Raw genomic sequence first — 27,388 nt, 5'->3', positions numbered from 1 at the left:
TGACCCACGAATTGGGGGGGGGGGCAGAAGCTGCCTTTGCACCTTAAGGGTGTTTTAAGCTTGCTGGTAGGATCGGTGGAGGCGCCTGCAGCGCTGTCCACGGCCTGTGGAGGGCACTCAGGAGGCAGCGGCGCTCACGGCGGCTGCGCAGAGCCCTCCCCTCGTCCGCATCCGCCCCTCTCAGCTGACAGCTCTGGAGACGGAAGAGGCGGTGCTCAGGTGGAGCCGGGTGTCTCCTGGCCTGGCTGCGAGCGCGTAGCTGGGCCCCCGGCGAGGGCGTAGTGCGGAACTTTCGGGCCGGGCTCGGCGGGGCGGCCGGAAGGTACGGCGGGAACGCGCTGTGAGTGCGCGAGGCAGAGCCGGGTGGCCGGGCCGGGCCTGCTCTGTGGACACCGGGCTCCCTTGCCCGGGACGGGGCGGCCGGCTCCTTGGGCGCCAAGGGGACAGGGCGGGGCGGACGGGCCCTGCGCCTCCGGCACGCCCCGGGGCCGGCTCCTCTGCGCCGTTGCCAGCGCTGGGCCTGTGACCCTGCCTGATCCTGCCCCGGTTGCTGGGGAGTCACACAAACACGCATGGCGATTGGCAGGTGGCGGAGAGAGACCGGGGCTGACCCCTCGGCCGGAGCCTGCAGGGAGTGGCCTGGAAGATGAGTAGGATTTTCCCAAGCTAGGGAAACCTGGCGGAGGAGGGGCTCCACGCCCTGCTGGAGCGGCTTCCGGTTTGCAACAGTAGTATTACTAAACTTTTATCTGTTTGGTGCTGCCAGGCTTAGGCTTGTTTCCGGCTTACAAATGAAGAAATCAGGCGTTTGATGCCCAGAGATGGTTTAGAAAAGAGCCCAAGCTGTCACTTGTCTAATTTTGATTACTAAAGATAGTATAGGACTTGCTTCACGTGGTTGTGGAGTCTAGGGTCAGTTAGTGCAATTGAAAGGGCTTAGCACAATGCCTGACACTCGGTAAGAACTCACTAATTGTTAACTGTTCTTACCAGTGTTACTGTGACAACGGACCCAGCCTCCTGCTTCTGGTGGAATGTGACAAAGTGGTCACTGAATCCTATGCATCTGGTCCTCCATTCCAGCACATTGCAGTTTACTCCAGGTATTTTCTCAGTGCCCCGGGTACTGCTAGATGCTGACAACAGTAGGTAGATGGAAAAGACTTGGGCCTGCCCCTTGAAGAACTAATGCAGGCTGGTAGAGGAGTTAGTGCAAAGTCCAATTTTAAAGAAGTCAGTGTCTGTTGGGAAATTACTATGTAGTGTTGGAACTTTCGAGGTTGCCCTCAAAGGCTGAGTGGGTGGAATCAGGAGAGAGTGAAAGCTAGCAACCTGAATTAAGGGCCACCTGGGCCTAGCCTTCTGGCTGAGCTGGGGCGGGGTGGGATAGGCCATAAAGGACTGCCAGAGTTAGTTATTTGGAGTAAAGATTATCAGCCCAAGCTGTATATTGGAATCATCCGTACTTCTTGGAGAACTAGAAGTGTGCTCCCTTCGGGGGCACATAAACTGAAATTGAAATGATGCAGAGATTGGCATGGCCTCTATGACAGAATGACATAGAAATCCATGATGAGTTGTGTAATTTGTGTGTGTGTGAGAGAGAGAGCAATTGTGGGGGATGGGTTATGAAACTAGAAAGGAGACTAAGGGGAAGTAGAGGTTTTCAGGAAGGGAGGGGGATGATAGAATATGAGACATGAATGCTGAAAAGGAAGGGCACTGCTAAAGGCAGATGGGTGCAGAGGAGGGTGAGGAAAAGAGTGAGGATTTCAACAAAAGACCTACTTGGAGGTAAGTCAGTAAATACATCTCTCGTGTCTGAAAATTCTTTGTTTACTAAGAAGCAAAAGGCTTAACCCTACCCTCACCGTGTGCTCCTTCCTGGTCAGATTGTTGAAGATTCAGTAAGGTAATGTGATCAAACCTAGTACTGTACACAGTTGGTGCTCTGTAATCATAAGCTAATTATGATACTAATCTCACTTCTGAGAATATGGTTTTAAATTTAGTTTTTTTAATTTATTTATTATGTATACAGAGTTCTATCTGCATACATACTTGCATGCCAGAAGAAGGCATCAGATCTCATTATAGATGGCTGTGAGCCACCATATGGTTGTTGGGAATTGAACTCAGGACGTCTGGAAGAACAGGCAGTGCTCTTAACCTCCGAGCCATCTCTCCAGCCCTAAAGTTAGTTTTATGTACCATCTTTGCATATAATTTCAAGATGTTCCTCATGGTCCATAACCTGTCCATGGGCCTCACTCTCCCACTGAGCTATAGCCCCAGTCCTGGAAGTCTGGCTCTAAATGCTTAGAGTGAGTCTTACAAGCTCATGTGTATACTCCACCATTAGAGTTAGCTATGTCACCTGCAAGGCTGGTTTATGAGCAGCTGAGAATAAAAGCCAGAGAGATGGGAAATGAAGGAAAAGAAGACATAGAGGAGGAAAGGAGAAAGCAACAAACAAATTTAAGATGTTTCTTGGGTATGATGTCCCATCATCTCATATAACTACCTCAGTTACAGGGCTGAGGGAAGTCTGATAAGGTATCTGTCATTACTGGGGAACATACTGTTGCCCTTTAACCACATGACTCAGTCTTTCCTCAGAATAATACTGCCTGTGGATTAAGGTTTATGTGTTAAGAGTGTTTGACTTAGGTGATGATAGTACTGATGGGGAATTTGAATCTGGAGAGAGTCCTCACACATCTTTCCTGTTTCTTTTGCAGATGGCAGAATTTCCATAGTATCTCTGAGTCCCACATCTTGGTGTGGGGCTTCAGTCTCAGCTCCACTGGCTAGAAAAGTAAATGGGATTTGCACAAATTAAAAGCCGAACTGAAATCCTGACTGCAGTGTTAATATCCTTTTCTTCTGGTTGTTACTAACAGGTACTAAGTGACCTAAAATGGAACATGTCACTATTTCAGACAGGGCTAAGCTTAAGCAGAGTGTAACAACTGCTGAGGAAAAGCAGTATTTTTTGAAAATGAAATTGTTTCAGATAGGGGACGTTTAGAAAAAAATGGAAAGAAAATGAAGTTATTTACATAGGTGTTCAGATATTGTAGCATAATCTTTTAGAATGTACAAAACACTCTCAATTTTGTTTACACCAGCCCCATTTCAGTAGCTGTGATAATGGCAACTACTGCAAAGTAGTAGTTGTTTTTCTGGATTAGTCATTAGAAGCACCCAGACACCTAAGTGAAGAAGACTTAGCATGGAGTGCTGAGTGTTGAGCAGAAAAGAGAGGATTGATAGGTCCTTTGCAATCGTTTGTAAGGAACTTTTATACGCCATGAAACTTCCCCAGTTAACGTGCATCTCCTAACTGATTTGAATGATTGTCTTCAATCCTCAGGAAAGTCAATGTCGTCAGAAGACCTAGAAGCCCAGGAGGATGAATTATTGGCCCTGGCGAGTATTTATGATGCAGATGAGTTTAGAAAAGCGGAGTCCGTCCAAGGTGGAGAAACCAGGATCTATCTGGATTTGCCACAGAATTTCAAGATATTTGTGAGCGGTTAGTTAAGAATATCTTAACACAGATTTTTCTAAATAAAAATTATTCTTGATTTCTTACAGTATTTTAGTTGTCACTTGTGTATATGGCCATAAGGGATTATTGATAAACATTGGTGGCACAGATTTAATGCATGTTTGTTTTAAAAGAAAACATGGGGCGGGAAGTAAAACAGTTTTCGATTCGATCTTGCCTTTTGACCATTGAATTGAGGTATCCTGCATATTTCATGCAGCCTAGTCGTCTTAATCTGTAGTTGATCAGCACAGTCATTGATAATTAGAGGCAATCAAAGGAAACATAATAAATAACAAGCAGCTGTGAAGATTCTTGGAGCACCATAGAGTGTCACATGGTTGATTCTGTGTGGTTTCTAAGATCAGTGTAACTCCATGGACAGGTATGGGACATGCTGTTACTCTGCCACCTTTTGTTGGGGAAAAACAAAACTGTTTTTGATACATTTGCAGGGAACTTGATGCACATTTTCTCACAATGTTTCTCCTAGAACCTGTGATCACTTAGATGACCCTGTGACTGTGAGAGTGTTGTGTACTGTGTTATGTCCTCAAGCCTGATATTATTTTGTTGGCACATACTTTCCCAACCAATTCATGACTAGTTGGCATATGCTGGTCTTAGTAAGTCATTGTTGTTTCATAGAAATAAATGTCTTTTTTCTCTAGATTGTGTCTTTAATTGTCTACCATAAACCAACAATGAAACAAAACATTGTGCATTACTTTGTCATTAGTGTTAGGAATTGTACTAGGAAGTGTTTACAAGAATGAGTTGTGTGACTTTATGAATTACATGGCACCTAAGTACATTTTTTAAGGGCTTGTAAGGTATTTTGTTTTTGAAGGCAAGACTAGAGAATTAACATTAAGACATAGAAGGTGCTCTGGGGGAGGGTTTTTATCCCCTCTACTAAGCATTAGGGCTGAGCACTGCTCAGTAGTTTGGGACACTCCAGTGTTGATCAACTGATCCTTTCTGATTTTTGTTTTTGGTTCAGGCAATTCAAATGAGTGTCTCCAGAATAGTGGCTTTGAATACACCATTTGCTTTCTGCCACCACTTGTGCTGAACTTTGAACTGCCACCAGATTATCCATCCTCCTCCCCACCTTCATTCACACTTAGTGGCAAATGGCTGTCACCAACTCAGGTAGACCCAAAACTTAATTTCTCCTATCCATTTTTAGAAACTTTCAAAATCATCTTTAATCGAAGACTACCTTGGTGATCTTTAATTCAGTGCATTAAGAACAAACGGCTTTGATTTTGTAAAATTTCCCCCTAGTGTTCATGAATCCTAATGCTAATGAATTGAAAATGCTTAATGTTTTTAGAAAGAATGGCAGGGTTGGGATATAGCTCACTGGTAGAGTTCTTATCTCACATGTTCAAGACCTGGATTCTAGCCTCAGTACTGGAAAAAGAAAGAAAGAAATGGCAGTAAACAAACTTAATTAGTCCTTATGAATTGCAACAGCAATGATTTTTAATCAAGTGTATTGTTTCTTTTCCTAGAGACAAGGTTGTCCTCATTTTCCTTAGATGCTAATACTACTTTCTCAGTTCCTTATTCGTTCCTTAAATGAAAGATTTAATTGTAATTACAACTGAAAATTTAGCTAAATAGCTATAATAAGCAAATTTCCTGAATGTAATAAATGTTTCTCCATGAAAATCTGTGTATTAATAATGGTAATTGTCACTTAGTATCACTTAGCTGTAAATGCACACAAATAGAAATGTGTGTAGTTCTTGTGGATTCTTTCTAAGGCTTGAGACCGTTTATTGAAAGCCTTCCTTTTCTGTGTGCTGTTTATCCTTGTCTAATAACCTCAACACCTTTTTTTAACAGGTAATAATTGTATGTATTTATGATGGAGCACATTGTTGTATTTCAGCTTGATATTGAGTACAGCATGTATTGATCAGACCAGGGTAATTAGTATGTCTGTCTCTGTATCATTTATGCCTGGAGCCTTCAAGTGCCTCTCTTCAATGTCAGTGTTTGATTAAGACATAAATATGACTTGAAGCTAGTAAAGTGTTCCAAGATGTGATGGATCAATAGCTACTTTTCTAGAAGTTATGAAGATTGATAAGCTGATATTAAGACAAAAGCTGTTGTTGACCTCAAGGAAATAGCTCATTAGTTTTTCCCTTTAGTCATATAGTTTTGATATGTTTATTTTTGGAGATAGAGTTTTGATACATAGCTAAATCTCAGGAATCTTCTTCCATCAGCCTTCTGAGAGCTTGGGATTATATGTGCCTACTTGGTTTTATCATATAGTTTTTGTTCCCCCATCTAATCTTTTGAATAATGGTACCTTTACAAGAATTAAGATTACAGCTTAAAAAGGAAGTTCACTTTTAAAGGGGATAGTGCTTGTAGGATAGGAAAGATATGTGCCAGAAGCAGCAAATGTGCAGCAGCTCATTATCTGGTGAGGCTACCAAGAGTGATGTTTAGATTACTGATGGCTGGCAAGTTCTTTAGGTTCTAGAGCCTCGTTGAGTTACTGGTTTTCTGCATATCATCATATGCTTGCACATACGAGTGCACAAGAAGTGATAAGATTAATTGGATACGTGATGTACTTTCAGAGTCCAGTGTCTACTTAATACTAGCTTTCGGAGCACTATAGGGAGGGTTACATTACTTCTTGTCTTTAGATAAAATTATAGTAGAATTCTTTTTGGTTTTTTTGAGACAGGGTTTCTCTGTGGCTTTGGAGGCCGACCTGGAACTAGCTATTGTAGACCAGGCTGGTCTTTATAGTAGAATTCTTTATCAAATAAATTCTCACACAGAGAATTAATGTTTCAATTGGTTGTGTTTGTTACTATACCCTGACTCATAGCATTGTGAATTTCACCCGCTAGTCATGAAATTGACACATGGACCTGTCATTCATGAATCGGGGTGGATAGATAGAATCAGAAAGTGGCTCTAATTATGTAGTATTCTTCTGTACTCCCTCTCTTTCTTCCCCTCTGTTTCCCCACTTCACATTTATGTGCATGCCTTTCTGAAATGGGACTGGAGAAGAAAGGAAGAGAATGTGTCTTTATCAGACTCCACTTCCATGGCATGCAGAACTTCCCATTTAAATAGTTACCCACTTTGGGGCTGGAGAGGTGGCTCAGTGGTTAGGAACACTGTTGTTCTTGCAGAGGACCCCAGTTCAGTTCCCAGAATACACATGGCAACTCACAGCCATCTGCAACTCCAGCTTCAGGGAATCTGATGCCTTCTGACCCCAATGAGCATCAGGACATACATATGTGCAGGCAAAGCACTCATGCACGTAAAACAAATCAAAAACAAAACCTCCAAAAGTAAATATTTGTTGTATTTTATTTTAGCAGGTTTCTAAAAAAGCATGGTTAATATAAGTTCTAAGCAAATCTGAAAAAGCTTTAGTTGTCAGTATTTAGGTAAGTGCTGTACAGAACTGTCAGACACACCACACACACCACACAGAGCACGGAACAGAAAATGGTATTTTCTTTCATTGGGATTTAATTTACAAAATTTGCTTGCCATCTGGAAGGCTTGTTTTTTTCAGGTAGAAAAAAGAAGCAGCTTATAATTCCTGAGCTCCAGTTAGAAATATTTTACATTCTAATAGGAAATCGTCTTATACTTGACTTTCGAATGAAACAGATTACTTTTAAGTGGAAAGGTCAAAATAGTTTAACTTTGATGGCTTAGTTTAGAAGTGAGAGATTTCTTTGTGGTACCCAAACAAGTGGAGGGCCTGTATGAATGTTCAAGGCCCATGTCAGTCTGTTTCCCTCTATTATCTAGATTTGATGTAGATCCAGATTTCTTAGTAAGAATACTTATGAGCTTGTCTGTTGGGGGTCTGCTGATGCTGGAGTGTTTCTTGCCAAGCATGGAACCCTGGATCCAATCCCTGGACTAAAAGGAAAAAAGTTTATTGCAAATGTAGAAAAAAAAGAACTTGGGTTTAATTATACTAGTGGCTATTTTAGCTGACTTGGCTCTTTGATAGGACTGAAAGTTAGAATTAATTTTAAAACTTGGAATGGTATTTTCATCTTAACAACTTTAAAGAATTTTTGAGACAGGGTCTCCCATAGTTCAGGTTGGTCTTCAACTCATTGTATTGTTGAGGATGACCTTGAACTTCTGATCCTTCTGCTCTGCCTCCCAAGTGTTGGGCTTACAGTTGTGCACTAAGTAATTTATTTCAACTCAGTAGATAATATAAATTGTATATGTTTATGGAGTTGTATGATGTTGTGATACATATGTACATGTGTAATCTTTAAGATTGGACAACCAATGTTTTTACAATTATGATAAATGTGTTTATCTTCTCCAACATTTTATTATTTATTTATAGCAAAACACTCAAAATCCTTTCTTCAGCCTTTTCCCCCTTTCTAGCTTTTTGAAATATACAGTGACTTTGCTTGGTGTTTTTAGTCAGGGATTCATGTAGGTTGTCCTTAAACTCTGTGTGGCTGAGACTGGCCTTAAACTCACAATTGCCCTGTTTCTACCTCTCAAGTGTTAGGATTTCAAGCCTGTGCTACACATTATTCCCAACCTCTCTCTACTATGTGCACATTGAGCTTCTTGGTTCCATAATTGTGACTTAATCACTGGTCGATTCTCCTCCATCCCTATTATGTGCACATGAGACTTCTTGGTCCTATAACTGTGACTTAGTAGGTGCTGGTCACTTTTCCCCCTTCCTTCACTTCCATGTCCCTCCTCTACTCTCAAATTCTGTAAAATGAACTGTTTGGTGTTTACCTTTATTTATTTAAAATTTTTATTTTATAAGTGTTTTGCCTGCATGTATGTCTGCATACCACATGTATGCAATGTCCACAGAGGTCAGAAGAGAGCATTAGGGTCCCCTGGAACTGAGTTGACAGATGGTTGTGAGCCACCACGTGGGTTTTGGGAATGGAACCTGGGTCTTCTGAAAGGCAGCCATGCTCACCACTATCCCACCAACACAAACCTGGGTCTTCTGGAAGAGCAGCTCTTAACTGCTGAGCCATCTCTCCAGCTCCTTATCCCTTTAAAGAAAAAGAAAAATGACAGGATTTCATGTAGTTCAAACTGACCTCAGCCTCTGCTTAAAGGTAAGTCCTACCTTGCCTAGCTGAGGTTAACTTTTTTTCTTTTCCAAGACAGGATTTCTCTGTGTAGCCTCAGCTGTCCTTGAACTCACTCTGTAGACCAGATTGGCCTCAAATTCACAGAGATCCACCTGCTTCTGCCTCCACATGATTGATTAAAGGCATGTACCACAACTGCCCAACTAACTTTATATTCTAATCTGAATAAAACCACTCAGTGCTTGTGTTTTTGAGCCTGGCTTATTTCGCTTAACACAGTAATTCCCAATTCCATCCATGCTATTGCAAAAAAAAAAAAAAAAAAAAAAAAGGATTTTATTCTCTTTTATAGATGGACAGTATTTAATTGTTTTTCACCCAGCTGTTGGTGGATGTTTAAGTTGTTTCCTTCCTTGGCAATATGAGTAGATCTGTAGAATTGTATACAGAAGTGTATAAAATAAACATGTCATTTTCTGTAGATATATACCAGGTAGTGGGATTACTGGATCATATTGTAGTTCTGGTTTTGATTCTTTTAAGGAACCTTTGTACTATTTCCCACAGTGGCTGCACTAATTTATGTTCCCACCAACAGTATGCCAATAGTTCTAGTTCCCTTTTTCGACACCATTGCTAGCACTTTTCTTTGATGATACCATTTGTACCAGAGTGAGGTGATACCTTACTGTATCTGGGTTTTACATCACCCTGATTGGTGACATGGAACATTTTTGCATGAGCTTTGCCTGGCACTTGTATATCTTCTTTAAGAACTGTCTGCTAGGTCTTGCCCTTGTGTGTGTATTGAGAGTGGTACTGGGGATTAAACTCAGGGCCTTGTGCATGCTATGCATGCATTCTGCCAATGAGCAATACCCCAGGCCCTCATCTGCCTACTTAAATATCAGATTGTTTGAACCAGCAGTAGCCTTTACTCCTACCTCTTGAGGAAGCTGAGGTAGGAACATCAAAACTTCAAGGGCTGGACTTGTAAAATGGCTCAGTGGGCAGGGGCAGTTGACACCAAGCCTGATGACCTGTGTTTGATCCCTGGAATGCATGTGGTAGAAGGAGAGAACTTAATCCTACCAGTTGTCCTCAGACTTCCACATATAGGTCATGGCATGTCCATGACCATACCTACATATAACGACATATAAAATAAATACATATTTTTTGTTGTTGTTATCAAGACAGAGTTTCTCTGTGTAACCCTGGCAGTCCTAGACCTTGCTTTGTAGATCAGACTCACCTTGAACTCTCAGAGATCTGCCTGGCTCTGCCCCCCCTCCCCCAGTATTGGGATTAAAGGCATGCTCCACCACCGCCTGGCAAGTGCTGAGACTTTTGCAGGGCCTTGGATGGCTCTATACACTATCCTTTTTCTAATTACAATTCTAGATCATCTACAAGGAAGGGTAGAGCTCCCAAAGAGAAGCAATTCTTTTTTTCTTTTTTTTTTTTTTTTGTATGTATGTATGTATGTTTGTTTGTTTTTAGGGATGGAGTTTTGCTGTGTAACATCCCTGGCTGAACTGGAACTTGCTCTGTAGACCAGGCTGGCCTCCAACTTACTGAGATCCACCTGCCTCTGTCTCCTGAGTGCTGAAATTAAAGGTGTGCACCGCCACCACTGGAGAGAAACAGTTCCTGTTAGAACTGCATTCCTTTCTAATACATGAGATACAGAGTAATGCTAAAAGTCCTGTATCAATAGCTTGAGTATCAATCTGGGTCTGTATCCTACAGCATTTTGCATTTCTGTTGTCTTTGTGCTACTTTTAGATTCTGACTTTATGTTTTACTCTGGCCACTGTTGCTAAATAGCTGAAGAAAAGATTTAGTGAGAATGTTGATACTATTTTGGTGGTAAGAAAAAGTAGTGTCAGGAAGTTATACTAACTTTCAAAGAGCCTTAGGAAGATCAGGCATTGGTACATCATCAGTGTCTTTTCAAACTGATCATCCTTGTTTGCTTTCTCCTAGCTCTCTGCTCTCTGCAAGCACCTAGACAACCTATGGGAAGAACACCGAGGCAGTGTGGTGCTGTTTGCTTGGATGCAGTTTCTTAAGGAGGAGACCCTCACCTACCTGAATATTGTCTCTCCTTTTGAGCTCAAAATGGGGTCTCAGAAAAAAGTTCAGAGAAGGACAACGGCTCAGGCCTCTTCCAGCACAGAGCTAGGTTTTGAAGGAGCTGCTGGATCTGATGTAGACCAAGAAGAAATTGTGGATGAGAGAGCTGTGCAGGATGTAGAATCATTGTCAAGTCTGATCCAGGAAATCTTGGACTTCAATCAAGCTCAGCAGATGAAAAGCTTTAATAGTAAATTGTTCCTGTGCAGTATCTGTTTCTGTGAGAAGCTGGGTAGTGAGTGCATGTACTTCTTGGAGTGTAAACATGTGTACTGCAAAGCCTGTCTGAAGGACTACTTCGAAATCCAGATCAAAGATGGCCAAGTGAAATGCCTCAACTGTCCAGAACCAAAGTGCTCTTCAGTGGCTACTCCTGGTCAGGTAACATCGCTCTGCTGATGCCACAGTCCTTTTCTCAAAGGGAAATCTCTTGGAAACTTTTCTTTTGTTTCCTTTTGAGACAGCATCTTCCGTATAACCAGATTCAAACGCATAATTTTTCTGCCTCGACTTCCCAAATACTGGGATTGTAGGTGTAATACTGGGATTGTAGGTGTATGCCACTGCACTTGCCACAGGAATTCTAACCGGGCATTGGTGGTGCACGCCTTTTAATCCCAGCACTTGGAGGCAGAGGCAGGTGTATCTCTGTGGGTTTGAGATCAGCCTGGTCTACAGAGTGAGTGCCAGGATAGGCTCCAAAGCTACACAGAGAAACCCTGTCTTGAAAAACAAAAAAAAAAAAAACAAAAAAAAAAACAAAAAAAAGGAATTCTAATTAACTAATAATAATGTATTTATTTTTCAGCAGTGTTGAGGATCAATCCCAGGCCTCACACATGCTAGGCAAGCCCTCTTCCACTAAGCCACATCCCCACCCTCACAAATTTTCTGTTTTTGGGGGGGTGGAATTTTGAGACAGGGTTTCTGTCTTCTGAGTGCTGAGATTAAAGGCATGTGCTACCACCGCCCGGCAATTTTCTTGATATAGTACTCATGGTGTAGATTAAGTCCTTGGGTGCAGTCCACAAATTGTTTCATTGTATCTATTAAGAATGCTATAACACGGGTATAGTGCCCAGCCACCAGTAATCCCAGTACTCCAGAGGTAGAGTGAGGAGGATCAGTGTTCAATATCATCCTTGACTGTAGCAAGTTCAAGGCTTATTTGGGCTGCATGAGGTCTATCTCAAAAATCAAAACCGAGGTCAGTGAAATGGCTCATTCGGTTAAAAAAAAAAAACCTGCCACAAAACCTGATAAACTAAGTTCAGCCTCTAGGACACACATGAAAGAAGGAGAGAACCAACTTCTTGATGTCTTTTAACCTGCTTAAATGTATACATGGGCACATGCACGTATACACACACACAGGCAGATTTCAGTTCTCTCTTTTACTTTTTAAATTTTATTTCACATGCATTGGTGTTTGCCTGCATGTATGTCTATATGAGGGTGTCAGATCTCCTAAAATTGAAGTTACAGATAGCTGTGATCTGCCATGTGGGTGCTGGAATTTGAACCCAAGTCCTCAGGAAGTACAGCCATTGCTTTTAACTACTGAACTATCTCTCCAGCCAGCCCTTGTTTTTTTCAGACAGGATTTCTCTCTATAGCCTTGGCTATAGCCTGGAACTCTCTCTGTAGACCAGGTCAGTTTTGAACTCATAGATCTGCCTGCCTCTGTCTCCCAAGTTCTGGAACCGAAAGCAGGTGCCACCATGCCCAACCTTAGTTTTGACCAGTGTGTGGACCCATGCAACCACAACCTCAGTAGGGATGTAGACTGTTAGAGCAAGACATGGGAGGCTGAATCAGGTGGATTGCTGAAAATTCAAAGCCAGTGGACTACCTAGGAAAGCGTATCTCAACCATGCTTCACCCCTTGCTCAAAAAATGAAAAGGGCATAAATTATTGCCAAACCTCCTTTGATGCTGAAACAAGAACAGAGGTTCGAATTTTGTACCTACTACCTCTTCTATATCAGCAACCTAAGATTCTTTTCAGCATCAGAACTAGTTTGGAAATAGTCAAATTTGTGGTGCTCTTATTTTTCTCAGGTCAAAGAGCTGGTGGAAGCAGACTTATTTGCCCGTTATGATCGCCTCCTTCTCCAGTCTACCTTGGATCTAATGGCAGATGTGGTGTACTGCCCCCGCCCATGCTGCCAGCTCCCTGTGATGCAGGAGCCTGGCGGTACCATGGCTATCTGCTCCAGCTGCAATTTTGCCTTCTGTACCTTGTGCAGACTGACCTATCACGGGGTCTCCCCATGTAAGGTAACTGCAGGTATGTTGTGACTGTGGGCCCAACCCCCATCCAGTAGTCCTCCCTCACAGAGGCCTATGACTTCCATTCAGACACTTAGAGTCCTCACACCTATAGTATTTGTATTTGTCTCAGTCGGGGAGTTACTAGCAGTAGAGTTGCATGCCAATTGTGACCAACTTTTTGCTCCAGTGTACCCTGAATCTGATGGCAGATGTGGCATACTGACACATCTTCCTGAATGCTAGATGAGATACTCACTTAGCAGTTACTTTTGTCAGTTATCATCTTCACTCCAAGGGCATAGGAATGACAAAGAGACTTTTAAAATCCTTTCATGGAACTTCAGTCTAGTGGGGATAACAAAGTACAGAGAAAGTGCTTAAGGATGAAAAACAAAGTAAGAACAGGTTAGGAAGTGTTCTGAGGGAAGAATATTTAAGATTCTGTTTAGGAAACCAGGGCAGCTTTGCTGGAAGCAAGCAGAACCATGCAGACAGGGAAGGCTTTCTAGGAAAAGGACTAGCATGTGGAATCTGTCAGTGCATGTGGGATAACATAGGTCCTGGATGACAGATGCAGGCATCCAAACTGCCACTCTTGGCTCTTTGGCACAGATGTCTGATCGGTCCTCAGATGCTTTCTCCCTAAGCTACTTACTTGTGTTGGTGAAACATGCTTGCCAGTTCTGATGCAGGTAGTGTCTGGGAATCAGGCCCTTTTTGTCAATTTGATTGGTAGTTGGTGTCCCAGGTTTTCTCAGATTAATGAAGAAGATGAGAATACTGCAAAGGTGTTTGAAAATGGAGAGAACTAATGAAAATGCTATGCAAAAGTGTTATGTTGTTGTTTGAGTCTGGGACAAGGTCGATAACAGAAATTGAAAGTCAGAGTTAAAAACTTACAGCAATTTTAGAATGACTCAAATCTAAACAAATTTTAAGTCTGTAGTTGTTAATCTTTCTAGAAATTCCTTCTCTTGTATTTTGCAAAAGTATTGATTCCTGACAGGAGGACTGATCTTCCATCCTGGGTAATGTAACAAACAGTGGGCTAATTTGCATAAAATGCAGAGTGGTGACTGCTAATGCTGTTATAGTCACTGATTGGTAATGCCAGCAAACTGCCTTTATTTACAAGGATATGTCTTAGGAGAAAGTGAGCCAGCAGTTCCACTTGGTTCAGGGCAGAGTCTTGTAGCCTGAAGTTTAAGGGTGGTTTGTACTTCCGGTTATTCTGAAGTACAGTGTTAGTCTTCTGTAATCCTGTTGGTGTGAGAAGGGCAATTTCCTGAATTTGGAGAGATTCAAGTAAGCTTGGGGGTTCAACAGAATTACTAATGTCTGTGTGTGTGTGTGTGTGTGTGTGTGTACATATCCATGAAGTAGGAGTTATTTTGAGAATATTGAGCAGTAGATTTTGTCTTTAAGAACACAAAATTGCTTTGAATTATTAGAGAGAAGAGAAAGATGTCTGTTACATCCAAATAAGGTGGTAGTGCCACAGGACTGCACAATTCACTTAAGAATTTACTTGTTGAAAATAGAAAGAATATAGTTTTCCTAAGAAGGTGTCTTGCTTAAAAGGAACTGTGGTAATATATTGTTTATGATCTAATAAAGCCACTGGAGATCAGAATGCAAAGCTAGCCACAGCCATAGAATCTGGGCAGTGGTGGCACACATCCTCAAATCCCAGGACTCAGGAGACAGAGGTAGATGGATCTCTATGAGTCCAACACCACCCAGGGCTACATGAGAGTGAATCAGTCTAAAAGAGTAACAGGGCTCACACCTTTAATCCCAGCACTAGAGAGATACATAAGGAAGAAGCAAAGGGTCTCATATGAGATTCAGTTTCCAGTCACAGGGAAGATAGGGTCTCCATTTCAGTCTTGGTAGAGATAACAGCTACTTGCATGGGCTGCTTTGCTTTTGTGATCTTCAGCTTGAACCCCTGTCTCTGGGTTTTTATTCATGCTATAACAGACCTCTAAGTAAGATGAGGAAAGCGTACTAATAAAATAACAAGAGCAGAGCTAGGGAGGTGGCTCAGTGGGTAAGAGTGCTTGCTATACAAACATGAGAACCTGAGATTGAATCCCCAGCACTCATGTAAAATTCTGGGTATGGCCACACATGCCTAAAACCCCATCTTTGCGTGGCAAGGATAGGTGGAACCTGGGAGCTTACTGACCAGCCCCAGCCCAGCCTAAATGCCAAGCTTCTAGTTCAGTGTCTTAAAAGAGTAAGGTAGAAAGTGATAGAGGAAGATAGCGGATGTCCTCCTCTGGCCTTTACATTCATTACACACATCTGTACTCACACACTACGTACATATCCTCCAAATAAAAATTAATTAAATAATTAGAACTTTTGTGAGAGGTCTTCAGTTGAATTAAAAAAATTAAGGGAATACAATTGGGAACAAAAGCTTTGTCTGCAGCTAGAACCTTTGCACATGGATACCTAATCCATTTAAGTGGGAAAGCAGCAGTATAAGCCAGCTGAAAAATATTGGGGGAGAGGTGAAAAGAACTTTTTTAAAATTTATTTTTAGCTGGGCGGTGGTGGCGCACACCTTTAGTCCCAGCACTTAGGATGCAGAAGTAGGCAGATCTCTGTGAGTTCAAGACCAGCCTGGTCTACAAGAGCTGGTTGCAGGATAGCCTCCAAAGCCACAGAGAAATCCTGTCTTGAGAAAAAAAAAACAAAACAAACAAACAAACAAAAACCCAAAAAACAAAAACTTTATTTTTATTTGTACATTTGGGTATATACATGTAAGTGCAGTGCCTATGGAGACCACAAGAGGACATTAGATTGCCCAGAGTTGGTGTTATAGGTTGTTTGAGCCTCATGATGATGTTGGTGCTAGAAACAGAAACCTAAGTGCTCTAGAAGCAAAGTAAATGTTCTTATCTGCTGAGCCTTCTCTCTAGCCTCAAGGAAGAACTGCTTTAAAAATCACACTAATTATTTTTGGCAGTGGGTTGCATACTCTGTAGTTGTCAGAAGACAACTTGTGGAAGTTGGTTCTTCCACTGTGTGGACCTGACTGTTGACCTCTGGGCATCAGGCTTGTTGGCAGCCAGCTTCTTTACCCACTGAGCCATCTCAACTACCCCAGGAAGAGCTTTTTAGCACAAAGTGAATTTTGGTCACTGTTTTTGTATGTCAGATCATCAACTTGGGGGGGTTTTATGATGATTGATGTTTATATAGTGTAGAGTTAGTGTCTACAAATTACAGATTTTGGTATGGTATGGTATTGGGCATTAACCTCAGGGTCTTGGCAAACACTCTGTCCCTGAACTCCACAGGCTCTTTGTTCTTTTTGACAAGCCAGTTCTCATTGAATGTTGCCAGCTACATAAACTTGCAAATATTGAGAAATCAAAGTCAGGGGAAACCCTGTCCCCTTAGCAAGTCTGACTCTTCTAGTGGGTGGATCCCACCTGCCTCTGTTTGCATACATGTAAGTATACTGTTTTTGGATCCTATGAGTGTACCACGAATTCTAATTGTTCTTAATAATAAAAGCTCTGAGACGGATATTGGGGTTAAAGCTGATGATCAGAGAGGCAAACTGGTTTGCCACTCGAGAGTTCTCACCTCTACCAATGCTCAGACTGAAAGGGCAGTCCTGTCCTCAGACTGCACTGAGTTCCTCCTGTCTCCTCCTACCTTATATTCCTCTCTAGTGCTGAGATTAAAGGTGTGAGATCCCAAGGACTGAGATCACCTTTGTGTGCGCTCTGTTTCTCTTTTAGACAGATTCAATCTTGTGTAGCCCAGGGTGGCCTTGAATGAACAGAGATTCATCTGCCTGTCTCCCGAGTGTTGGGATTAAAGGTGTGTACCACCATTGCCTGGCCTCTGTGACTGACTAGTGTGGCTAGCTTTGCACTCTGATCTTCAGGCAAGCTTTTTGTTTTATTTTGTTTTTGTTTTTTTGGTTTTTCTCTGTGGCTTTGGAGGCTGTCCTGGAACTAGCTCTTGTAGACCAGGCTCTGTCTCCTGAGCGCTAGGATTAAAGGTGTGCACCACCACCGCCGGGCTCAGGCAAGCTTAATTTGTTAGATCATAAACAAAATATCACCACACTATGAGTATTTGGATTGAATACTAGCCACACCAGTTAAAAGTCTTTTTGTGTGTGTTGTTTTTTTCAGCATGTTTAAAGCTTTATATGATACACAGATCTAAACTACAGGAAATTGTTCACATTTTCACATACAATATATTTATGGTTTTTATTGACATGTTAATTATACACAATAATAGGTTTCATTATGAAATTTTTATGCATGCATATGTTTTGGTCATAGTCACTCCATTGTTCCTCTCCCATCACCTCCTAATTTTTTTATATTTAAATATTTTGGGAGGTTTTTTTTTGGTGGGGTTATTTTTGGTTTTGCTTTAGTTTTTTTTTTTCTCAAGACAGGGTCTCACCATATAGTTCTGATGGATCTGGAACTCTCTATGCAAGACCAGGTTTGCCTTTCAAGTTCCCTCAATGAGATCTACCTGTTTCTATATCCTAAGTGCTGGAGCTAAAGCTGTGCACCACTATGGGACATTATGACCATTTTGAGTGTTTTTAGTCAATATTGCAAATTAACAGTTAATTTTCTATTGTACTTTCTAGAGAAATTAATAGACTTACGAAATGAATACCTACAAGCAGATGAAGCTACTAAAAGGTTCTTGGAACAGAGGTATGGCAAGAGGGTGATTCAGAAGGCCTTGGAGGAGATGGAAAGTAAAGACTGGCTGGAAAAGAACTCCAAGAGCTGCCCCTGCTGTGGGACTCCCATACAGGTGACTGCCATAGGACAGACTTAGAGCACACAGTTAACCTCAGAAGCCTACTGGTTAAATGTAATTATTATGTTATGAAACAAACAAACAAAAAGCCATATTTGGGCACTACTCAGCCATCTTACTTGGAAAATAAAATTTCACTAGTAAATAATGTTACTGTCTTTACACATAGGCTTCTCTATTCAAGTGCTTGTATAGAAAGACAATTTATCTCACATTGTGTCCACCTCAAAATTGAGTAGATGTTGCTCCATTCCACTTTCTTTTGCTAATAACAATATCAAGGCTGGATAAGTTATAAAGCTTATTTTGGATTTTGTTCTGGTCTGTCCTGAGTGCAGAGCATCTCGTAGTGAGAAGTAGTGTGTCTCCGCTGGTAGTGCTCTCTCATAGAAAGCCACCAGTGTCCAGTGATGGGGCGCCAGCCTGATGACCTTATCTCACCCTCATCTTCTCCCAAGGGCCCTGCTTCTAAATACGATATTCAGGTTAAGTTAATTCCCACTTTTTTTCTTTCTTTTTGGTTTTTCAAGACAGGGTTTCTTATGTAGCCTTGGCTGTCCTAGAACTAACTGTAGACTAGGCTGGCCTCAAACTCACAGAGATCCACCTGCCTCTGCCTCCTGAGTGCCGGATTAAAGGTGTATGACACCACTGCCAGGCTAGATCCCATCTTTTTAATACCCCACAGTGGGGATTAAGTTCCCCACTTAATGAGTTTTGAAACGGACAATAGCAGGTTAGAACAAGACCACACTGGAGCTATAGTCAACTCTTAATTTGTGTGATTTTAAAGATTGATTTTTATTCTATGTGTATGACTGCTTGCCTGCATGTTTATCTGTGTACCAAGTGCATGCCTGGTGCCTGCAGAGACCAGAAGGCAGCTTTGGATCCCCTAGAACTGGAGTTACAGATAGTTGTGAGCCACTATATGGGTGATGAGAATTAAACCTGGGTCCTCTGGAAGAGCAGCCAGTGCTGTTAACCAAGAAGCCATCCCTTCAGCCCCAGTCTTTTTTTTTTTTTTTTTTTTAAGATTTTATTTATTTATTATGTATACAACATTTTGCTTCCACATATATCTGCACACCAGAAGAGGGCACCAGATCTCATAATGGATGGTTGTGAGCCACCATGTGGTTGCTGGGAATTGAACTTAGGACCTCTGGAAGAGCAGCCAGTGTTCTTAACCACTGAGCCATCTCTCCACCCCCCCACCCCCCAGTCTGTTTTTAAAGGCCTTATCAGGGACTAGGATGTACCTCCGTTAGTAGAGTGCTGGCCTAGAGTGCACAAAGTCCTGGGTTCAGTCCCAGAATAATAAAGTAGACATGGAAATACATACCAGTATTCAGTCCTTGCATTTAGGAGATGGGGCAGGAAATTCACAAGGTCAGGGTCACCCTTAGCTATGTAGCAAGTTCGTGGCCAACACAGATACATGAGACTCAGTCTCAGAAAAAAAAAAATCATAACTGACTTCGCAGAACTATTTTATCCTTCAGAATAGCAAATGTGTTTAATAAATATGTGCTCAGGAAATGGAGGCATTTGCCCTATTAATCTAGCCAAATAGACAAATTTATTTCTTCTCACCAAAATCTTTTTTTTTTATTAGTTCAAAATAGGAACAAGCTTGTTTCACATGTCCATCCCTTCTCCCTCTCCCTCCCCTCACCCTCACCCCTCCTACCCCACCCTGACCCTCACTCTATCCACCCTCCACTCCCCAGGCAGGGTAGGGCCCTCAACGGGGGCTCCGTAAAGTTCACCACATCATCCTGGGCTGGGCCTATGCCCTTCTCCATGTGTCCAGGGCAAGAACCCTTCACGTGGGATGGGTTCTCAAAGTTTCTTCTTACACCAGAGAAAAATACTAATCCACTACCAGTGGCCTCCTAGAGTGCAGAGGCTTCCTCATTGATATCCATGTTCAGGAGTCTGGATTAGTCCTGTACTGGCCTCCCAGACAGCATCTGGGGTCGATGTGTTCCCCCTTGTTCAGGCCAGCTGTTTGTGGGTTTCTCCAACCTGCTACCAACCCCTTCGATCTTCATTCCTCCCTCTCTGCAACTAAGTTCCAGAGTTCAGTTCAGTGTATAGCTGTGGATGTCTGCCTCTGCTTCCATCAGCCGCTGGATGAGGGCTCTAGGATGGCATAAAAAGTAGTCATCAATCTCATTTTAGACAAACATGGTATGTACTCACTCATTTATGAATTTTAGATATAGAGCAAAGGATTACCAGCCTATAATCCTCTTCACCAAAGAAATTAGGAAACATGAAGTACTCTAGGGGATAAATGCATGGACCCCAGGAATAGGAAGGGGCAGGAACTCCTGAGCTAATTGGGAGCATGAGGGTAGGGGAGGGGGAGCTGCCAGAAAGAGAGCAGGAGAAGAGGAGAGGAGAGGAGGAAATGGAGGAGCAGAAATATTGAGTTGGGGGAAGAATAGTGGAGAGCAGGATGAGTGATACCATATTACAGGGAGCCATTATAGGTCCAAGGAGAGATCTGGCACTAGTGAGACTGACTTCCAGAGATCTACAAGGATGACAAGAACTGACAATCCAGGCAATGGTGGAGACGATAACCTAAACGCCCTTCCCCTAAAATGAGATTGATGACTACTTCTCACCAAAATCTTAATGGGTTTTAAAATCAAAAATTGCCTTCCATTTGATTTTATTTTTTTCAGTCTTGTATGTTGTAACTGAAATTGATAATTCCTTAGTTACATCATTAAGGAAAGTAGCATCATATTTGACAACTTCTACCATTCCTGAGCCTTATGGTACAGATTAGATATGATTCCATTTATTAATTTTGATTTGTACAGAAATTTAAAATTTAATCCCAGCCTGGTTGGCTTAGCCTGTAATCCCAGCCATTTGAGAAGCCGAAGCAGAAGGATTGTCAGGGCCAAGGTGAACTTAAACCTTGTCTGAAAAGTAAGAAGTAGACAGGGATAGGGATATAGTGTATGGTAGAGTGGGTACCTAGCATGTTAAATAACCTAGATTCTATTTCTAGGACTGAGAATAAAGTAACATTTTAATATTTACCTAGTTACGTGTTCCTCTCATTTGTGTCTATATTTATTTTATTTTATTCTTTGGTTTTTTTGAGACAGGTTTATCTGTGTAACAGTCGTAGCTCTCCTGGAACTAGCTCTGTAGACCAGGGTGGCCTTGAATTCATAGAAATTCACCTGCCTCTGCCTCTCAAGTGCTGGGATTAAAGGCGTGCACCACCACCACCCAGCCTTGTGTCTATATTTATGAGAAGAGATTGTGCTAAGTATCTAGTTGTAGGACCACCTGCTCAGTATGTCTGCATTTTACTTTCAGTGCAAATGTGTAAGCATAAGTGATTGTCATTGTGTTTGTTGCTTGTATACCAGTCCTCCCTGAGAAAAGAACAATGGACTGGGGAATATGGTATGTTATTTTTGGCTTGTGCATCCTCTTCTGCCTTCATCACCTTGCTGTCATGTCTCCTCCCACCAGAAGTTAGATGGCTGTAACAAGATGACCTGTACCGGCTGTATGCAGTACTTCTGCTGGATCTGCATGGGTTCTCTCTCCAGAGCCAACCCTTACAAACACTTCACTGACCCTGACTCTCCATGCTTTAACAGGTTTGTATACATAGGGTTCCCTAGATTAGTGGTTAAAAAGTTGTATGGTGCAGGCAGGAGTGAGTGTGTGTGTGTGTGTGTGTGTGTGTGTGTGTGTGTGTGGTGTGTTGTGTGTGTGTTGTGTGTGTTGTGTGTGTGCATGTGAACTCGAGTTAACAGGACTGAGAGGGTATCAAATCTTTCAAAGTTGGAGCTAAAAGTACAGATATTTGCAGGATGCCTGATTTGTTACATGAGTGTTGGAATACAAATTCTGGTCCTCATGGTTGTATAGCAGGCATTCTCAACTGTCTTTCTAGCCTATCTGTAGTATGTTTTGATACCATTATGCAGGTTAGTTTATTTTCTAAAGTAGCTGGACTTGGAGAACTCTTCCTACATGTGATTTTTAAATCTTCTTGAAATGGGTTTATGATCAGAGTATACACCTCTTGAAAAACATTTATTTTTTACTTTTTTTCGTTTTTTGGGGTTTTTGTTTTGTTTTGTTTTTTTGGTGTTTTTGAGACGGGGTTTCACTATGTAGCTCTGGCTGTCCTGGAACTCTGAAGACCAGGCTGACCTCAAACTCAGAGATCCATCTGTCTCTGCCTCCTAAATGCTGGGATTAAAGGTGTGTGCCGCCACCACCTGGCTACTGTTTACTTTTTATTCTCACCTTAAAATTACCCTTAGCCAGGCAGTAGTGGTGAATGCCTTTAATCCCAGCAGTTATGAGCAGAGGCAGGCAGGTCTCTGAGTTTGAGGTCAGCCTGGTTTACAGAGTTCCAGGACAGTCAGAGCTACACACAGAAGCCCTGTCTCAGAGGGTTAAAAAAAAAAAAAAATTATACCTATGGGTGTTTTGCCTACATGTGTGTTAGAACACCACATGTTCACCTGATACCTTCAGAGCCTGGAATAACATATTGGATCCCCTGGAACTGGAGTTTACAGATGGTTGTGATGCCACCATGTAGGTACTCTTCCAGGTCCTCTGGAAGAGTAGCCATGCTTTTAATAGCTGAGCTGTCTCTCCAACCCCACTTACTCCACATTTTAAAAGAAAGGGCATATGTGATATAGGCTGGCCTATATTGATTTCTTTAAAAATTAAATGATTTGTGTGTGTAGTGCGTAGGTATATTTGTGTCATGGTGCATGTGTGAAGTCAGGACAACTTTTAGCAGTTGTTACCTCCTTTCCATCACATTCCATTCCACCATGGGTCCTGTGGCTATAACTCGGGGCAAGCATTTCAATCCTGTGGGCCATATTGGTAGCCCTGGCTTTGAATTCTCAATCCTGTTTTTTTGTTTTGTTTTGTTTGGGTGTTTGTTTGTTTGTTTGTTTGTTTGTTTGTTTGTTTTTCAAGACAAGGTTTCTCTCTGTAGCCCTGGCTGTCCTGGAACTCACTCTGTAGATCAGGCTGGCCTTGAACTCAGAGATCTACTTGCCTCTGCCTCCCCAGTGCTGGGATTAAGGCATGCACCACCACCCAACAGTAGTAACAGTTTTGACAATGATACTTCATGTGATATACTGCATGTGGTACTCCAGTGAGAGAACCATGGTCAGACTGTTCCTTTGTTAGTGTGCTATCATTTAATGTTTTCCCTTTTGTTATTAGAAAAGAATCTAAGGTGATTCTTTGAAACAGTGTGGATTATTGTTCAACAGTTCTCCAAAGTTATCAGTGTTCTTCTCTATTGGTTTCTGTAGAGAACCTACACTCATCAGTGTTATAAAACTCAGAGAAACTGAAGAACCTAGTCCTTCTGTGAAGTATTACAAGTTAGTGTTGGAAATGGCACTAGCTTTTGAGAGGGAAAGAAACCAAAGGACCTCTACACAGCATGCCACCAATGCAGGAGCAAGACTGTAACCAGAGAGCATGGAAAGATTAGCACTTGTCTGGCTTGTTTACTGAAAGAGTTCAGTTTCTTCCAAACTGCATGACTCCCCACTCTTGACTTATTTCACAGACCATATACATTCCCATTTGGTAATGCCCATTTCCTCATATTTTATAAAGTAAAAAGAGGGATGGGCTACAGTTTAGTGACAGATTCCTGGCATGCAGTACTGGATTTGTTTTGTTTTGCTTTAACTTTTTGTTTCTGTTTTTGTTTGTTTTGGTTTTATTTTGTTTTAAATGGAGATCTTTCTACACATCCGTGGCTGGCCTAGAAATCACTAAGTTGAACTCACAGAGATCTTCCTGCCTCTGCCTCCCAAATTCTGGGACTAAAGACAAACACCACAATGCCTAGCTGACCAATACTATTCTTTCAAACATCTTGCAGCTTGTTTATAAAGACTTAGATTTCAGCCCTCCTTAAAGAAATGGTTAAGGAAGAAAATTTATGCAAAGGTGTTATCAGAAGGGTAGAATGTTTTAGAAAGAAGGAAAGAGATTCAAATAAGTATGTACCTCTGTTTTATGCTTTCAGACTGTTCCATGCTGTGGATGTTAATGGAGACGTTTGGGAAGATGAAATTGAAGACTAGTTCATTTCTTCTGCTCGCCGTATAGAAATGGAATGGTTTGCCCTAATCTATCGTCAAGTACACAAAGAAACCTTGCAAGATGTTTAGGGTGCCATATATTCACTCTTCCTGTGTAGAAGGAAGAACAGGGTTTATATTTTTCTTTGGTACTACTGATTAAGGCACATAGATTTTTTTCCATGTAACATAATTCCGAACAATTATATACCAAAGGTTCAGAAATGAAAACTATAGATTAAATATTATAATATGCCCAAACTGTGGATAGTTATAAAGTAAATATTTATTTTCTTCCCCAAGCTTTAGGTTAGGGAGAGGGTCAAGAGTTAAACTTTCAGACTATGTCCAAGAAGCCTGACATTGTTGGAGCCCTCTCAGTACTATACCTTGCAGCTAGGGACAGTCACAGCCCTATTGACACTGCACTGAGAGCCTGACCCATTTGCTGTATACTGCAAACTCTTTCTTCAGTTCCCTTTGAAGGGAGCCTTCTACTCTGTAACTGACCAGATGTCCCAGTGTCATTCTGATTTACCACTTTCCAGAATAGAAATTTACAATAAATTTAAAGATACTGTTAGCACACAAGCCCTGTGGGTCACTTGGTATTTATGAATGGTGTATTGAATCCACTAGTTTAGAGCCAACTGTGGGCTTGAATGATTCTGGTTCAGAGCTCCTCCTTCTGCTCGCCTGGACAGAAGGCTCAGAGCTGTCTCTGCCACATTTTGTTCTCCACTCTCTCCTTTGCTCCCCTGCCTTCTGTTGGCAAGGGCAGTTTTAGTCTTGATTTCAGCAGTGTGTTGTTTCCTCTGCTGGAGTAGGAAAGAGCCACCATGGTTCTGGCCCCAACCTTGTGAACACATGGGTCCTCTAGTCACCAATAGGAATTTGGCTCCCCCCCTTAGATGCCAGTGTTTGGAGTGGTATTTATAGCTTGATAGTTGGATTTTATTTCTGGGTTTTACTGGCTTTTTGGAAAACTGTCTTCCTCATGATTTGATAAGTGGCTTGGTAGCCTCTTGGTGATATTTTGAAAATGACAGTAATTGACCTGCGTCTTGTGAACACATGTTTTCTACTTTAACACTGAAAATTAAGGAATTGCTTAATTGTCAGCACAGACTGATTCTGGATTGTCAGTGAGGATGCTTAATCTTAAATAAAAATAGTTTAAAATTCATCCTACAATTGAAATAGAGATGCCCTGTTGCTTCTGAACCAAAGCACTGATCAAATTTAAAACTAGCTCATGTTTCTGTCTTTTGGTTGGTGTGTGTATGTTTGGTGGCTGTTTGATTTTGTTCTAGAGATTGATCTAAGACCTCAAGCATGCTGAGCCTGAGCCTTGAGCCCTGCTACTGAGTGACCCCCCCCACACACACACAAACTTATCTTAAATCAAGAAGGAATAGTCCCAGAACAGCACCTCCTTTTTTTTCTTGGGCCTGTGCCTTTTTTTACTCCTATTTTATTTGAACATATTCTTTTCATGGGCTTCCATCCAGCACATTTTATGTAATCACGAGTTAAAAAATAAATTGAAGGCAAGAAATGATTTGCTCAAATATTGAGTAAGTCTCTGAGAGAAATATGTTGGTAGGAATTCAGTCTGGTATGTTTCAATGTAGCCACTGACATGCCCTGGCTCATGAGCATGATAGCAATCGTTCATTTAATATTAGCTATTGTGCATTTTGTTGTTTATAAGTGAGAATGGTGCACATCTTTAATCTTAGCTCTTAGGAGGCAGAGGTAGGTGGCTCTCTGTGAGTTCAAGGCCAACATGGTGTACAGAGTGAGTACCAGGATAGGCTCCAAAGCTACAGAGAAACCCTGTCTCGAAAAACCAAAAGAGAGAGAGAGAGAGAGAGAGAGAGAGAGAGAGAGAGAGAGAGAGAGAGAGAGGTGAGAATGAAGCCTTTACAGAATTGCCATGAAAGAAACAGGAGAACCCTCACTCATATATAGCCACTTACTCACTTAAAAGAGCCAACAGTGATTTTAGTCTTAGACTTGTTTACTCATCTCACTATAGCTTTGTTTTTTTTCCTTAGGTACAAAATCTTCACCCTCAATTTAACACAGACAACTGGGCTTCTAAATATTATTTTTAAGGCATCTAATTTTGAGATGGTATTAGTAGAATTCTATTTTCTTAATTTATTTTTATGTGTATGTGTGTTTTGCCTGCATGTATGTCTTCTGTACACCACATGTGTGCCTGGTGCTTGAGGAGGTCAGAAGAGAGTTCAACTGGAACTGTAATTACAGATTGTTACAAGCCTTTGTGATTTTGGACTGCTTTTGTCAACCGAGATACATCTTGGTTATGCTTTTCTTTTTCTTTTTAATTGCTTTTAATTATTTGGGAATCTCACATTGTGCTCACCTCCCAGTCTACCCATGTCTACCCCCCCCCCCAATAACCTCTCCTAACTCACCCAAAAGAAAAAAAAGCAAGTTCATTTTGTGTTGTCCATCTATTCACTGGAGCATGGTCAAATTCCTAGTGGCCAGTGCCAACCCCCCCATCCCCACCCCTCATCCCTACCCCCCCTCCCCCACCCCCCAGGGAAGATGAGTCTTTCCCCTGCCTGCATCCATGCCAGAAGCCATCCGCTGAAGAGAACAGTGCTGTGCCTGGAGCAGGATGAGACTAGTTCTCCCAGTTCCCTTCCACCAAGTGCACTACAGTGCTGTAGGCTGGAAGGGTTGGGGCCAGCTCTCCAGCACCCATGGACATTAATATAGCTTCAGGTGGCAGCCATAACCAAGGGCATTCGCATTGGCTTCAGTGGTAACACAGGCTGGAGACATCAACACAGCTGTTGACTATTATCAGGACCACTGTTATCAGGACCACTCATGGCCCTCAGCAGCTGCACAGACTATAAGCCTCAATATGGCCTCAGGTGGTTACACATGCCACTCACATCAGTATGGCACCCTGAGGCAACAATGGAGTTCACACCAGGGCATTGGGCAACATCATAGACTATGTAAATCCACATGGATCTCAGGTTTCATCACAGTCTGGGGCAGCAGCATGGACCACCCACACTAACATGACCTCTCACAGGTCCTTTCAAGAAATCTAATCCAAAAGTGAACCTTTCCTCATCCTAGGCCTCTATCTTTACCCAGAGACAGAGGGGAGTCCCTTGACTGGGCAGCACTTGGAAGGGAGGGAGGGAGGGAGGGGAGAGTGGGGGAAGGAGTCTGCATCTGCATAGGCTCCAGGCTGTTGAACACCATCCAGCTGACCCTACCAGGCATGACAGCATGTAGACCTCAGCCTTCTCACCTGTCATCACCACCGTGACTCCAGGTCTACCTCTCTTCCCTAATGCACA

General features: G+C 42.0%; 1 protein-coding gene and 1 non-coding gene across 5 annotated transcripts; both read left to right on the top strand.

Moving 5' to 3' along the window:
- Positions 1-165: 165 nt before the first annotated feature.
- Rnf14 (ring finger protein 14) lies at positions 166-25,223 on the top strand. Of its 4 annotated transcripts, none has more exons than XM_027398026.2 (10): positions 166-322; positions 994-1,103; positions 2,742-2,903; positions 3,377-3,538; positions 4,557-4,708; positions 10,651-11,181; positions 12,862-13,090; positions 17,723-17,895; positions 21,412-21,542; positions 23,975-25,223. In XM_027398026.2, exons 4-10 carry the CDS (start codon positions 3,385-3,387, stop codon positions 24,030-24,032), a joined length of 1,428 nt encoding a protein of 475 aa, XP_027253827.1. In that variant the 5' UTR covers positions 166-322; positions 994-1,103; positions 2,742-2,903; positions 3,377-3,384; the 3' UTR covers positions 24,033-25,223. The 4 variants fall into 4 exon arrangements, with proteins under 4 accessions (XP_027253827.1, XP_027253829.1, XP_027253828.1 ...); XM_027398027.2 differs by lacking the exon at positions 166-322 and adding an exon at positions 571-718 and having other exon boundaries at positions 23,975-25,220; XM_027398028.2 differs by lacking the exon at positions 994-1,103 and having other exon boundaries at positions 175-322.
- LOC113833717 lies at positions 1,486-1,589 on the top strand. Its single transcript, XR_003481823.1, has one exon. It is a non-coding gene; the product is annotated as a U6 spliceosomal RNA (small nuclear RNA).
- Positions 25,224-27,388: the final 2,165 nt, after the last annotated feature.

Source organism: Cricetulus griseus, chromosome 2 (genome assembly GCF_003668045.3).
Source record: "Cricetulus griseus strain 17A/GY chromosome 2, alternate assembly CriGri-PICRH-1.0, whole genome shotgun sequence".
Classification (NCBI taxonomy): domain Eukaryota; kingdom Metazoa; phylum Chordata; class Mammalia; order Rodentia; family Cricetidae; genus Cricetulus; species Cricetulus griseus.
Note: the sequence above shows the minus strand (reverse complement) of the source record. Positions and strands in the feature narration are given on the sequence as shown.